The sequence below is a fragment of the Sesamum indicum genome, linkage group LG2 (genome assembly GCF_000512975.1).
Source record: "Sesamum indicum cultivar Zhongzhi No. 13 linkage group LG2, S_indicum_v1.0, whole genome shotgun sequence".
In the NCBI taxonomy this organism is placed as follows: Eukaryota; Viridiplantae; Streptophyta; class Magnoliopsida; order Lamiales; family Pedaliaceae; genus Sesamum; species Sesamum indicum.
In genome coordinates, this window is record NC_026146.1 from 4,779,833 (window position 1) to 4,796,444 (window position 16,612).

The 16,612-nt window shown below is 32.7% G+C and overlaps 2 protein-coding genes and 1 long non-coding RNA gene across 3 annotated transcripts; 2 read left to right on the plus strand and 1 right to left on the minus strand.

The window, feature by feature from the left end:
• On the plus strand, window positions 2,299–3,246 carry LOC105155452. Its single transcript, XM_011071327.1, has 2 exons — window positions 2,299–2,658; window positions 2,746–3,246. Exons 1-2 carry the CDS (start codon window positions 2,299–2,301, stop codon window positions 3,244–3,246), a joined length of 861 nt encoding a protein of 286 aa, XP_011069629.1.
• Window positions 9,823–10,325, minus strand: LOC110011599. The gene is made up of 2 exons (XR_002286614.1): window positions 10,264–10,325; window positions 9,823–10,157 (listed from the first exon to the last, which is right to left on the minus strand). It is a non-coding gene; the product is annotated as an uncharacterized LOC110011599 (long non-coding RNA).
• Window positions 11,543–14,455, plus strand: LOC105180073 (WD repeat-containing protein 43). Its single transcript, XM_011103730.2, has 7 exons — window positions 11,543–11,684; window positions 11,759–11,839; window positions 12,196–12,431; window positions 12,556–12,638; window positions 13,231–13,342; window positions 13,844–13,918; window positions 14,003–14,455. Exons 2-7 carry the CDS (start codon window positions 11,764–11,766, stop codon window positions 14,183–14,185), a joined length of 765 nt encoding a protein of 254 aa, XP_011102032.1. The 5' UTR covers window positions 11,543–11,684; window positions 11,759–11,763; the 3' UTR covers window positions 14,186–14,455.

Below are 16,612 nucleotides of genomic sequence, written 5' to 3' on the forward strand. Positions count from 1 at the left end.
AAAAACAGACAACACCACTAAAAAACGAAAATAACACAAATCAAGGGGTGCAAGACAAATAAATTTAAAGGAAAACTTCTATCTTTCTGCAAAAGCAGAATCACTATCTTCCCTTCTTGAAAATAATTTGCATTTTCTTCATACAAATTAATTCTCTCACACTCTTCACTGCCAAAAAGAGTTGTAATAATTCACAATCCAAATATGCACATCAAAAGAATTATACGCAGTCCTGAATTATACTTAGCAAATAAACAAATGTCAGCTTCTGTTATTACAACTTTTATATATATAGCATATATAGCCCAGATGGACAGGGAAAAAGAATATACGCTATGTTCCATTGTCTGAAAATATGTTAACTATATATTTAGTAAGCAACTGTTACATCTCATAGAGTACCCTAGACCAGCAACATAAAGAAGGAAAAGGAAAACAAAGCTGTCTTGAAGCACAAATCATATGAATGTAGCTCACAGAAACAACAAATAATTAGCAACTTAGCATGGTAATTCACTGCAAGGGTCATCCCTAGTAAAAGACACATTATATCACTTGAATTCATGTAGATAAACTAACTCCAAAGATGAAAGATAAGGATGGTCTAGACAAGATTGAATTAAAAAAGCCAACGACAAAAGTACATATTACCACATATCTGTCTTTACAGAACCAACTCCAGAATAGATCATAACAAATAAAGAACCTAAGGGTTGGTTTGGTTGTGTTTTCAATGGGATTTTTCCCACTTTTCACTGTTTGAGAATGTGGGAATTTATTTGTTTTGTGCCTTTTTTAGTGAGAATGCATTCCCAATTCAATTCTCAATTTCAAATTTAATAGGTCAAATAGGCTTGTCATAGTTGTCTTTTCTTGTCAGCCACTATTTGCTTCTTTCCCATCAATTAAAATTGCTTCTCTCTCAGCCATTCCTTTCAATGGAATTCTCAAACAAAACCAGCTCTCCTCCTCCTTCCTCTTCCCCCAAAACTCACCCACGGATCCATCCTTTTTTTACGACCATCGAGTCGTGTGGTTCGAACAACGAAGTCACTTGCCGGAAGAGAAAGCGCGACACTCGAAATAAGGTGAGCTCTGTACCGAGGTCCGTCTGTTTCTCTTGTTTTCTTCAATGTAGGAAACACAAATATGAATCTGAAGTAGTGAAGAAGCTGATAGGAATTCTTCTTCACTGTAAGTAGTGAAGAAGCCGAAGCCCAAACTTGATGTAGCAGATTAGTGCCTGTTTGGCCCTACGATTAAGCAGACTTGTATTTTTTTTTTTTTTTGGTAAATAAATGTAATTTGTTATACCATTTCGCCCCTTTTGTCGTGATTATTTGTTGAATTAAGTTATACCAAATTCACATTTAGATAACAGTTTTATTGTTCTTTGAAATAGACATTTTCGACCTGCTCATCACTTAATAAAGCTCATCTTAACTATAATTTTATTTTTATGAAAATCATTGACTTCATTGATTTTTAATACTTCACTAACTTTATGTTCTCTGAAATTGACTTTATTGTTCTCTGAAATAGACATTTTGGACCTGCTCATCATTTAATGAAGCTCATCTTAACTATAATTTTATTTTCATGAAGATCATTGACTTCATTGATTTTTTACTTCACTAACTTTATGTTCTAATTCAATACTTGGTGGAATTCTTGACATAAGAAGGATGTTAGTTTTGGAATTTAACTTACAATTTACAGTTTTATAATCAATTATAAAATTTGAATCCAAACACCTTCATCACTTTTGCTAAAATCAATTGTTCTGAATCAGTTCTTTCATAATCAATTATTTGATAATCAATCATGTAATTGTCGCGCCAGACTAGGCGTAATATATATTCTCAAATTATATGAAGTTTATGTGAATTAGATTGAATTTTTAAAAACAACGGTGTAATTATTCTAAAAAAAAATTGTATCTGAACCTAATGTCACGATTATCATATTGTCTCTTAACTTGATGTGTTTGAATAATAATTTCACAGTTTTATAGAATCATTCTCGTCTCGACAAATAGTAAACATCAAAATTAACTCATTAAGGATAAACAAAATTAAAGATACATATGTTATATGCTAATGAAATAATAACAATAATAATTAGATCGTGTACTTACTACCAATAATAAATAAAATAATTAGAAATATTTATAATAATGAATAATTAGAGTAAATTACAAATAGTTCTCAGATATTGTTTATACTTACAAATCTGAAGTTATGAGTTATGATTAATACTTTAGATATTTTAACATACGTTGTGACTTTAACATGGTAGATGAGTCGAAAGGGGAAGGAGGCATGTAATACGTCTTCGGAGCCAAAGTCACAGGCTGATGATCCTTGGTGGTATATGCCACTGGTGTCTCTGCTCATTGAATTAATGTATGAGCATTATAAGAAAGGACACCTCATCTCATCAACATTTAGTGAGCAAATTTGGCGTGAGATCGAGATTGAATTGTCCCAGCGTAATAAAACACAATACACAGTTGCGCAGCTTAAAGGTAAGGCTAACAGGCTTCGAATGCTTTGGCGTAAGTTTTACGATTTGGTGTACAAACGGACTGGTTTTGGTTGGGACCTAACAATGTGCACCGTGACTGCCTCTGAGGATCGTTGGGCTGAATGGATCGCGGTAATTGTATTACATTTCTCATGTTATTTTGATACATATATTCATCATTTCTTGACATACGTCAATTAAGTGTGACTGATTATGCAGGTTAATCCGAGACAGTCTGGCTTGAAAAAGAAGGGTCTTCCTCATTTCGATTTATGTACTGAGATGTTCTCATCTTCTGTGGCCACCGGCAGTAATGCCCGTTCTTGTGCCATGCCTCCTGTCTCCAATAATGACAATGATGAAGTTGATGTAAGCTATCCTGCATTGGATACTGGTAATCCACTCTCATCCGGGCCCGAGAAAATTCCAACAGCAAGAAGAGGCGTGCGGCGAAAAGGGGGGCAAAGTGATCGGTTGAAGCGAGTTGATAAATGCATTGATGCCATAACCGCTTACAATGAAGCCAAAACTCGGAAGCTGGCAAATATTTCCAACGATAATATTGAAGACTGCATGGCTGCGCTATCTAAAATGGAGGGACTACTACGCGATTTATTCTTTGCAGTGCAAGATCAGTTTGTGTTGAAGGTGAGGCATCAAATATTTCTTCTGATGAGTGATGAGGACAAGCGTGCTTGGGTTGAGACATTGAGAAAGTGAACAATTTTTTTTATTTTTATAGGGGCTGCATGAATTTGAAGACAATTTTTTATATACTTGCATGATGTTAGTTGTAGTTGTTTTTCTTTACATCATTTTAAATATTACATGTATGTTGTTCATGGTAATTCATCATTTTACCGACGTCATTAATTTTGTAAGCTGCAAGATTTAAAAAAAATTAGGTATAATTATTGAACTAAAATTAATATTAAATATATTTAGCTGGCTAAAAAAAATTTACAGTAATTTCTTTTCCAGCATTTTGTATTTATCAAAAATATTCATGTTCTTTATCCCTGCTCATACATCAGATTAGTTAGAAGCCTTTTACTCATCTACTTTTCGAAATTTGACTATAATTGAATAGAAGTGTTCGAATTTAATTTTTTTAAAAATAATTTTACATAAGAAAATGAAAACATATTATTACTATCCAATAAACTACAAATTAAAATCAGAGTAGAATGATTTTAAAATCTTTCCAATAAAAATTGTCCAAGTAATTTTTGAAAATATTATTACTAAAACAATTTTGACCAAAAATCCTATATATAAACAAAAATATTTTTTATTCATTTTACACACCTCGTTTGCTTATAATTTAATAAGAATGACAATTTTGCGTTACAATTATTATATTAAAAATAATTCAATTAATTATTCACTTTACTCACCTCATTTTCTTACAATAGATGTAATTGCAAAAATTTCACCAAACCCCCGTCCTTTCAAATTTTGTCACCAACTCTCTTTGTTGTCATTTTGTCACCAACCCACTTTGTTGTCATTTTGTCACGAACCTCCTATCTTGTCAAATAATGGGGGTTGATACACAATTGGCCAAGTATAAAAGAGTACTCTGGCTTGTGTCTAATGCATATTTGCATTAGATTATAAATATATCACCAAGCAATTTGAGCAGAAATAGATAGATGGATGAATCAAGCGGCAACAGTCGTTCTAATAGTTCTTCTGATATGTCCTCGGATGAGGAAAACAACCTCAGGTTAATCCATGAATTGTTAAGCACTTCAATTTTGAAGACGAAACAACCACACAATAATTCAATTCTGCAAGGCTCTGATTGGCTGAGCGAGCTTCTGTCCGGGCACCCCGATCGAATCTACAATATGTTACGTATGAACAAAGAAACATTCCAGAATTTACGCCTGTTCCTAAAAGGGAAAGGTATTTTAATAGACTCGCAACGGACGCGTGTCTCTGTCATGGAATCAGTCGCCATTTTCTTACAAACCGTTGGTTTAAGCGAGCGCCAGCGAACGAGCTGCGAGTGGTTTCAACACTCTTTGGAGACCATCTCCAGGCACATGAAAAGGGTTTCGCGAGCTCTGAATCTTCTTGCACCGGAACTAATTTGTCCTCCAAATTTCAATCATATTCATCTCAGAATCCTTAACAATACACACTTCTTTCCATATTTTAAGGTAATATATACTGCATTCATTTTTTCACCGAAATTATTTATTTTCCACCGAAATTATTTATTTTCCACCGAAATTATTTATTTTTCATCGAAATTATTTTAAGGTAATATGTACTGCATTTTCCTTCTGATAACATTTCAAATTATTTATTATTAGGATTGTGTCGCGCAATTGACGGAACACTTATAGCAGCAAGTGTTCCGGTGTCCATGCAAAATGCATACCGTTCACGTCACGGTGATACATCACAAAATGTTATGGTTGTTTGTGATTTTGACTTGATGTTCACGTATGTCATGGCTAGATGGGAGGGTAGCGCAAATGATGCCCGTGTCTTCATGGACTGCCTAAATAATGATCAGAATTTTCCTTGGCCACCAAATGGTATTACATTTACATTAGTGCTTGTGGAACCGCTAATTTGACAGTTTTCATTGATGATACATATCTCTTGTTATTTCAGGTAAATATTACTTAGTGGATTCCGCTTATCCCGATTTTCCTGGATTCTTGGCGCCGTACCGTCAAGATCGTTATCATATCAACTCCTTTAGAGGTAACAACCAGCAAGCCCATTCACCAAAAGAATTATTTAACCAGCGTCACTCACAGTTGCGTAATGTCATTGAGCGGGCGTTTGGTGTGCTAAAGAATAGATTCCCAATTCTGAAAGGACCTATGCCGCCATACAGCTTAGATCGTCAACGAGATCTTGTTATCGCATGTTGTGTGATCCACAACTTCATACGGAAATTTGGCATAGATGACCAATTTTTTGAACGTGGGAAACGAGGAGAGTTTGACAATGCTAACAATGAAGCAAACGATCAATTTCGTCGTTTACCTCAACAATCGCAAGAAGATATTGATACGCAAGCGGCATTCCGCGATGCAATGGCCGACAATTTGTGGAATGTTCGAGGGACCGGTAACGACAATATTGATTGAATTATTGTATTTGCGATCGCTTAAAATTGACCAAATTAAAGTAGTTTTATTAAGAAAATATATTTTTAGTATTTTGTGTGTTGGATTTACAGTTCAAATGTTTTATTATACATCTATATATATATATGTCTCCATCTATATCTATCTATCTATATATATATACATTAAATAAATAATGAAATATAATCTCCCAATTAAAAAAATTGTTATTTGCTGTTTCCGTGATTAAGGAGTAGAGATTATTCAAATTGTGTGATGATTTACTGAATGATTTTTTCAACATTCTATTTTTCAAAGTGGCAGTGAAGTGTATTTTGATTAGAGATGTATGTCCAATCAATAATAAAATAACTATTTCTAAAGGTATACATAACAATAATCAAAATATAATAATATTTGTTTCACAATTATTAAAATATTTATAATGTTATGTGTTCTACAATAATGAAAATATTGTGTAACTTTAACTAAAGTGTTGTTTTATTATATTATCGTTAGACCGATATCAAAATGAAATAATTCGCTAAAATTAATTAAGGAATACAAATTCGATATTTTTAATATGTATCGAAATTTTTTATTGAAATTGACCCGATTTCAATTATGATATTTAATTTAATATAGATCACTTTTTATATATAATCAATACGGTATAAAAATATAAAAAATAAGGCAAATGTTGTTTGTATTACAATATATAAATGTAAAAATGATATTGATTATTACAAAAATTTTAATTTTATATAAATGCAAATAACTAATAAGGCAAATATTGTTTGTATTAAAATATATAAATGTAAAAATGATATTCATTATTACAAAAATTGTAATTTTAGATAAATTAAATACACGTCAAATCAATTGTCAATTGCTTGTGGAAGGAAGCAATGAGTTCTCCAAGATATTTGCAGCAAAGTGGTTAACTCATTAATGAAGTATTTTGCATCAATTTTTATTAAATATACATCACTTTTTATATATAATCAATATGGTGCAAAAATATAAAAAATAAGGCAAATGTTGTTTGTATTAAAATATATAAATGTAAAAATGATATTCATTATTAAATATAGATCACTTTTTATATATAATCAATACGGTGCAAAAATATAAAAAAATAAGGCAAATGTTGTTTGTATTAAAATATATAAATGTAAAAATGATTTATTATTATTACAAAAATTGTAATTTTATATAAATTAAATACACATAATCAAATGTCAATTGCATGTGGAAGGAAGCAATGAGTTGTCCAAGAAATTTGCAGCAAAGTTGTTTTTCTAATGATGTATTTTGCATCAAATTTTACTAGTATGTCCCTATTTTTTAGTGTAATTTCCATGCAACCTTCACTTTGCCTATATAATCAATCCGTGCACCATTTCAATCTACCTTCTTCAGCTATAATATCTTCACATCAAACTTTATCTACTGCTTTCTGCTTTGTGCTTTGTGCTTTCTCCTATTTCACAAAACGTGTGAGCAAATTTTTTCTTCTTCTTCATAAAATAAAAAATATGGTTTTAACCGGTTACATATTTCAAGGTGTCGTTTTTTATCGTGAATGGTGGACAAGGGAGATGGAGGACGTATTCGTCCAATCTCTCATCTACTACAAAAGGCTCGGTATATGGCGCCCAAACCACCACAACATGCAAGCCATCCATTCCGCCCTATTCGACGTGAATAGGGATTTCCGCACGCAAATAAGTTACGGGCGTATACAAGGGTCGACCAACTACGAGATCGCTTTTATACGTTCCAATGGGTGGAAAATCACCCGGGCGTTACATGAAATCACGATGAAAGGAGACTAACGGCGGACGACCAAGTGTGGGATGCCATTAGCCCGAGTATGTTTCGTTATCATTTGATATTGTAAATTTTTTTTTTTTTAACAATAAAACTTGAAATAATTTTCTGTATGCTAATGAATAGGAGAATCGAATGGCTCGATGCTACCAGAATGCATACGAGCCAAAGTGGGAAGAGCTGTGCGAGCTCTTCAATGAGGATGAAAACCTCGACATTCCGGTACCCGACGAGGAGGAAGAAGATGACGATGATGATCTTCTCCCGGAGATTCCAAATATGGAAGCCCCCCTCCCCCCCAACATGACGAGCCTGCTACCGTCATTTTTGATCCTATTTGCATTGATGCATCGTCGAGCTCGGACGACGAAGATGACGCGGACTTAAACGTCCCAAAGGCGCCAAAAGACGATGGTGCAAGCTCGTCCAATGCGCCGCCGCCGGAGGAACCCCCTACTAATGGAAAATGATTGTAAAGTTTTTTTTTAATTTGAAGATTGATTTTTATGTAAGCCATTGATGCTTTATTTATGAAAGACCCTCAATTTTGCACGTAATAGTCTTCATAATTCCTATTCTCCTCTCCCATTCACATGCAATATATATATATTCTCAAACATTTTAATTAATTGTTGAATTAATAATATAACAAGGCCAAGTTATGTTATAATCTCTATTTCTTACTCACTGTCTAATAATAAAATTTGTTTGTCTTTTACATGCATCTTCTACTTATAAAAAATATATTTAATCCGATTCACGTCTTTTTTCTATTATTATAAAAAATATATTTTATTATAATAATATACATCTTCTACTTAATCCCATTGACGTCTTTTTTCTATTTATAAAAAATATATTTTATTATAATAATATACATCTTCTACTTTTACATGCATTCTATTTTTTATGTATTTTGTTAATTTGGTTTAAAAATAAAATAATAGTTACTGTTTACTTATACATTTCTATCTATTTTGTATTCCAAATTTTTACTTAATGTTGTTTTTATTATTATAATTTTTCTTTTCGCAACCAATCTTTTTTTTTTTAATGTATTATTATAATTTTTCTGTTCGCAACCAATCTTAAACTCTAAAGTTTGTCATATTGTAATTACATCCCTTTCAATTTTTTTCGTTTCACAGTTAATCACTCCAATGATTTAAATATCTTATAAAATATTGTTACAATTGTTGATTTGTTTTTTGTTCAATTGATTATTTGTTTTTCATTTTTATTTTGGGATTTATTTGCACCGATGAAAGTGGTCTATTATTTCATGACTATTAAATTATTTTAATTTATTTTATAATTATTTAGTTTATTATTCATGATAATTAATTTACTGCTTATTTTTCTGTTCAAATTGATGAAATAATATTCAGAATTTAAAATAATATAAATAGAATTAAAATAAAATAATATAAAAAGGAGATAAATATTCAATCAATTAGGTCAACCCTCATAACTAATTTCTATCACATCAAAAGTACATATACCTATATCCAACATTCTCACACCTATATACCTACATTTGGAAACAACTAAACCAAATATATTCTCAGTTTTCGCACAAAAATTAATAAAGCATTTCCACCCATTTCTAAAAGTTGGAAATTGAAAATGAAAATAAAAACACAACCAAACGTGCCATAATAATCCAATAGATATGCAAGTTTCATGAGACAACTTTAGCTTAAATAACCATAACACGAACTCCAACTCACGGCTTGGTGAGACATAGCAAACAACATAAAATCAGAATTATTAAAGGGATTAACAAGTACCTTTTTCAATCAACGTACGAATATGATGGTTCACAAGTAGACCACCAATAAAAGTGGAATGCAAGCTACCGTTTCCCGAGTGCAACACTATACGTACTCAATAACTAATACAAACATTTGTACTTTGAAGTTTAGATGCAATAGTTTTTTTAGAGAAGGATATGAATGCTATATATATAAACAAAATAAGTAACATATATGTTATAGTCTCAAATATGCCAAAAGACACTGTTTCCATGTGAAGCATCCACAAACAACTTGCAAATAATACGACTGCAGTCAATGTACCAAAAAGCAACACTGCCACAACAGTGCATATCAGTCATGCACTATACAATAAAGCTTAAAAGTTAAATAATGAACTGCCACAACGGTCCAATTTCAGTAAACATAATGATAAAGCTGTCACTGAAATGTTAAATCCAAAATAGTAGTAGCAGAAAATTGCAGTGTATAGTCACAATTGATATATACTACTCATTACACTGCAGCAAAACAGGTATGTATAGTACACCAACACTATATACTACAACTTGCCCAAATCAATTTCTTAAAATATGTAAAAAAGAATTTCAATGTACAAATCAGTGGTAATTTTTCTCAATAACCAACATATTGTTGAGCAACAGAAATACATTGATACAAGTAGTTCATAATAAAAAAGAAAAATCCTAAATTTAAAGAAAGAATAACAGTGCAGCTGACCGGAGAAAAACATGAATGGCTCTGTTTCAGCAGTCTCATCTCCGACCCTTTTCGCCATTTCCTCACCTCACATAACAAATCCACCTCCAAAACTCATATACTTGAATCAAAGGAAGAGATCAATTTGTAGTCCGTAAACTCGCGCGGCAGAAGAGGCGTTGACTCCGGAGGCGGCGGCAACGTGAACGGCGAGAAATTGGGCGTTTTGCTGGAAAAATCACACGAAAATAATTAGATCAAACAACAAAACAGAAAGCAAAAAAAAAAACGCGTGAAAAAACAAGAAAACAGAAGGAAAATAACATCGGGCAAACCTCTGCCAAACAGAAAAACAAATGAAAGAAGAAGAAAGAGAATAAGGAAAAGAAACCGACCAGAAAAACAAAAATGGAAGAAGAAAAAGAGAAGAAGAAAAGGAAAGAGAGAAGAAAGAAGAAAGAAGAAAGAAGAAAAAAGAGAAGAAAGAAAGAAGAGAGAAGCCGGCAGAAAAAAGAGAGAGAAAAGAAGAAGAGAGAAGAAGACGACAAGAAAGAGAGATAAAAGAAAGGAGAGAGAAAAGAATTAAAAAAAAATTAAAAATACAACTTGCACACCTAGTGGAGGTGTGCAAGTTATATATCAAAACAACATTTTGTGTTTTAAGATGGGCCAAAACACAAAAATAAACATAGTGTAAGTGTTTCAATTAAAAGTCTAAGGAAAAATCTTTGATAACAGATTTTGTTGTGTGGGTCCTGCACTAATCCAAACTATGAGGGAATCATTTCATTATGAGATTTAGATTCCTCAAATATCAACATATCAACAATTTATCTCTCCTTTGTGTAGTAATATATAATTTTCAAGGTGAAATACATTTAAACTCTTTTTAAAAAATTGAAATTATATTTTTTGAAAAACAAAATTCAAAATTATACTTATATTACTTAAAAAAATTTGCCGTTTACACTTGACCTCATTTTATTATGATTTAGACAAAAAAAATATTAACATCAACAACAAATATACATAAATTCTTAATTTTACACCTTATCTAATATTGTTATGTAATAATTTTGTACTTATTAAAATATTTTTTTTAATAATCTCAATTTCACTCTATATATGTATGTATTATATTTATCTCTTTACAATATAAAAATACATGGGAATATTATGAGTACTAAAATTAAAAATTTATATAATTTTTTTTTAATTGATATCAGCACTTTTCGTCCAACCTATAACGTTATGGAGTCAAGTGTATATAAAAATTTTGGATGAGTGTAAGTCTTAAATTATTTTTGTGGAAAAATATAATTTTGTATTTTTAGAGAGGGTTTAAGTGTTATTAACTCTAATTTTATATATTATCTTTGTTTAATTATAATATAAATAATGTTTGTGGTGTAAATTTTATTGGAAAGGTAGCACGATATGCATGAGTATAAAGTATTTTTAAAATTTTCATTTAAGATTATATATTTATTTTAATTTTTATATTTACTTATCGTAAAATCAACAAATACTTAAATAATTAAACAATTAATTAAATGAATATTTTTTAAATTTTATATCCAAAAGAAAAGAAATTACACACATTGGTGGTGGTTAGGTTTGAGTCGTCCTTAACCGTGGTGGGCTTTCTCACTTATTATGCAAGCTGAGAGAGGGCAGGGTTTTGAGAGGGCTTAACGACGCCGTTCCTTAGAGCAGCCCGCCCGGAACTAACTCTTCTCCGCCGCCGTGGCCAACGGTTCGTCTTTTTACCTTTTGAGGGAGGTTTTGCCAGATTTCCACCCCTAATTTCCTTCATTTGGTTGAATTCAGAAATTATGGGAAAGAAGAATAAGTCTTCGAAAAGGAAAACCAGAGAGAGCGAAGCAGACACTGAGGTTTTGTCTCATAAGAGTAAGTTTGAAGATGAGATCTTTTCTAAGAAATTGTTTGAATGTGCCAAAAAATTTCAAGTTATTGGGCATGGTTATTGTGTTTTTGACAACGTAGGGATGCTAATACACTGATTCTAGTCTGGTATTAAGACGACTGTTCGATTTTAGTTAGATTTTCGTCTTGTTTATCTATTATTATTGTGCTTCTAACTTTTGGTGACTTGAGAAGATGAATTGCTTGTTCCATCTGGGATTCCTAATAATCCTCGAAACTTTTCTTAATGTTTCGGTTGCCCTTTTTCTGCCAATAAAAGCGGCAAAGAATATATTGTTTGGGAATTTGGAAGAATAATCGAGTGTTCTTGTGGGTTTAAGGTCTTGGAGAGAAAGATGGGGTTGATGTGATGGATGACTTGAGTGAACCAACCATGGGTGAAAAACTTGCAAGCCTGAAATTGGAAGGAGATGACAAAGCTTCTAATGATAATAATGTCGACTCTTCTCTTGCAAAGCCACCCAGTGCGGACTCAGTTTATATCTTACTTAAGCAAGCACTCCGAGCCGATGACCGAGCACTTCTTATAACTTGCTTATACAGACAAGATGCGAAGGTTCAAGTAGTTGCACTTTTCTTTTTCAATGATTGCTTGCTGTCTTTGGGTATGTGTGTGTAGACTAGTTTGTTCGAAGAGCAACTTATTTGATATTGTATAATGATGCATCATTCTGCTGCAGGTGATTACAAATTCACTATCGCGGTTGAATCCTTCAGATGTTCTCAAGTTTTTACAGTCTCTCGTATCAATAATCCAATTGAGGTAAGAAAACACAAATGTATGTATAATCTTTACATATGAAAAGATGGAGAGTAAGTTGAATAATATTAGAGTCTGGTACAAATTCAAAACCCAAACTATTAAGAAATCTGAAAAGAGCTATCCAAGTAGTTTCTCATCTAATATCTTCCCTATTTCATAACTGGATGCTAAATTCTTATTCGGGGTTGGTAGACCTGGTTGGATGTTCGTCCGCTCAATGTCTTATCGGTTTCATTTTAACAGTCAGTATCTGGCCACCTATATTCTTCAATGCTAAATCCAGTGCTTCCTATGGGGTATAATTTGTTGCAACATTTCAGGGTTCTAAGAAATAGATACTTGCGTAGATTGTAATTCACATGAGCATCTTTGACCAGAAAACTTTTCTGTTTCTCTCCATGGAGTTACTTCATGATTGGGAGATTGAACGTTGAGGCCTTCCGAGATTTACTACAATGAATGCTATCATCATTAAACAAAATCTGTATTGAATTTGAATCTAATCATGCAACTTTCTTGTCTACTTTTAATTTGGTTTAAAATCTGTTGCTTTAGTTCTTGAAAACTGTTGTTTTGTACATATAATTGACAGGGGTGCTGTGCTGGCTTGTGCTCTTTCATGGCTCAGAAGTTTGCTTCTTCTGCATGCAAGCAGTATAATGTCTCAGGAATCTTCTTTGGCTGCGCTGAACTCTTTATATCAGGTTAGAGAAGCAATTAAAGGGAAAAAATGGATATTAAGAGAGAGGGATTTTATCTCAAGAAATATGGATTATTCGCATTTACGCCTTTAAATATGCACCATTGTTCTCATGCCACTCCATTAGTTAACATGATATAGTGACTGTGACCAGAATTTAGTTAATGCAAGAACCAATGTAAAGCGAGACAGCACCAACCTAAGATATCAGATATTAGTGTGATGAAGTCTTCATGACTTTTTCTCCCAAACTTTAAAGTTGAGAATATTAATTATTTGTTCATAAATAATTGTTCAAACAGAATTCAATGGATACTGGCAGGAATTGTACTATCATAATGAAATGTAGGTTGGCAAGTAGGTTAAGGATTGTTTGTGTTGACATCAAAATACAATTATTTTTGGATAGCCAACAACGGAAAATGGAACAGTGTAACTTTGTAATTGAATGTAAACCAACACTTCTCACTGAATGATACAGTAACAAACTTTAACATCTGTGCAGCTCATAGAATCTAGAGTATCGACTTTCAACAATGCCCTCCAACTAGCCAGTTGCTTGGACTTGCTTTATGCAGAGGTGGGTACACAATGCTTAAATCATTAGTATTTTTGCAATATATGGATATAGAAGATTGAAGCAGGACGTCAACATTTTGTGCAGGCTATTGATGATGGAGTGGAGGAGAATACAGCGATAACACCCGTTATATACGAGGATGAGGATGAAAGTGATGATGAGGGATCTGAAGACTCTATGGAAGTTGAAAATGTTGAAGATGGCGAAGAGCCTCAAGCCTATACTGATATCAGTGATAATGAAGGAAATGGTGAAATTAGCGACTGAATTGAATATTATACTCGGGCTACAGAAAGTGTAGAAAAGTATGGAGTCTCCTTTTTGTTCCATCCTTGTTATAATTATCCTTCTTTTTTGTCTCTGTTTGGCCTTTTATTTCTCTAATCCCCAAGCTCCGTTTTTCCCATAATTCCTATAGAACGAAATTCAGTAGTGTCAAGAAAAGAAACCTTTTCTCATATTCGGAATTTTTATAGTTGTTTTTACGTCTTTTGGCTGTTGAAACAGTAGCAGTGGGCGAGTTGAAATGCGTTATCATCTGAGAATCTTGGTGCCACAAGCTGAATTGGATATACTCCATTGATTCTAATAATTTCGGTGCCCTGTCTTCAATTGTTCTTAGGAGAAAAAAATAAAAAAAACCACCATTGATGCACAATTATACCCAATTACCTTCTGTTTATGGTAGAAGTCCAATAGATCAGTGGTTATTAATGACAAAGAAGAAAATCATAAAAAGAAGAAAAAATTATTTTAAATAACAATAAACTTACATGTAGCTAGGGTAAAAGCCCTAGCATATACACATCTTGCAAACAGAACAAACTACCCACTTTACGACCCAGTAATCTGCTACATAGTACACACCCACAACTCACAAGGTACCTCAATTATTACAACAGGAGTACACTACATGTATCAAACACTACTAATAATTACATATGTGGACTATATATTTATGAGGGACTGACTTTACCCTTGTTGTTGTGGTTCTTGACAGCATTAACAGCAGACTTGACAGCTTTATCTCCAACCTTAGCAATCTTCTTGCCCACCATTGTAGAAACATGCTCTCTTTCTTTAGGAATAACACTTCCCTTCTTACCATTGCTGCTGCTGCTGCTGCTGCTGCTCCCTCCATTCATCTTCACTGCTTCAATCTTTCTTGTAGCTTCCTTTCTGTGTTTTTATGTTTATCTCTGTGTGTGTATGATCATTTGAGAGAGAGATGTGGGGTGGATTTATAGAGGGCTTAAGCCCTTCTCGTTTCGATGCTTTACGTGTAATGTTGCTGCTAATTCTACGTGATTTCATGGAAGGAATGAGTTCTTTGCTGATGATTTTCGCGTCGACGATCAATGCTCATTTTCTAGATAAAAATTTTGTAATTAATTTGCTTGTGTGGTTGTGTGTGTACTTGCATGTGTGGGCTCTCCCTTGTGCTTTTGAAAATGGTACACAGTATGTGTGTTGTTGTGCCTTGTTCATACTTAATGACATGAAATTTACTTGTCCGAAATTAATTCTGTATTAGAATAAGAATGTAGAGACCAACACCTCCTGTGTGTCTGTGTGTGTTTATGTGTTTGTGTCTCTAGCTACCATATCCATATGAGAGGGAGAGAGAGAGAGAGAGCATAGAACATAATACATACATTAACATGAAGAAAACAAATGTGGATGATATGCAGATGCCCTTTGCGTGGAAGATTGGACTTTTGGGCTCATTTTTTTTTTTTTTTAATTTAATAATTACACAATTAGGGCTGACTTTTAGGCAAATCAAGCCTAATTAAATTAGTAATTACGAGGAATGTTATGTCGTTTTGGGTCAAACCAAATATGATTCCTTCCATTCCACCTTTCTTGGACAATGCTGCCTAAATTAAATTTTTTGATCCCATAAATAAATTTGTTTTCTATTTGATTCTGTACTGTATAAATAATTCAGAAATTGCATCTTTTATGTGTAATTTTTTTTTTGTTTTCCCAATTTCAAGATACAAAAGAAATTTTCATTAATTACTTAACGGAAGCTTATTCCGTAAATTTTCTCACCAATTTTTCGTTTGCTGGCATATTTTCCTTCCAAATGTGCAGCCACTTAACGGAATAAGCTTCAACCATTAAGTAACTAATGAAAATCCTCTGTATCTTGAAATTGCAAAAAAAAAAAAAAAAAATGTAGATGCCCACATTCTGCGTGTGTGTTGGTGTATCATTCTAATCATAAATATTGTAGGTTGCCTCTGAGATTGGGACTAATTTAGTATTAGTTTATGTTTGGTTAAGCAAAGCACTTGTATTAATTATTTAATTAGCAATTAGTAGGACAATTAATTAGTTAATTAGTTTAGGGTCAACGACAATGATTGCCCCTTGTCATTTTCAACCTGTCATCTCATATTTCTTCCCTTTTGATTCCATACATATATATATAATAATGTACATTTTTGGACAAATTCTTAGTCCAAATCGGACAAAATCTATTTATTTCACTATGACTCAGAACTCTTTCTCCCAATTTCCTCCACCAAGTAATAATCGCCCCATACATACATATATATGTATGTTTATGTTCCACACATGTATTGTGTTGTGTGTGTGTGTGTGTTATTCTGGAATTAATAGCATGATATAGACATGTATATGCATGATGTGTGTGTGGATGCAGAGGTTGTGGGACTGTAGACA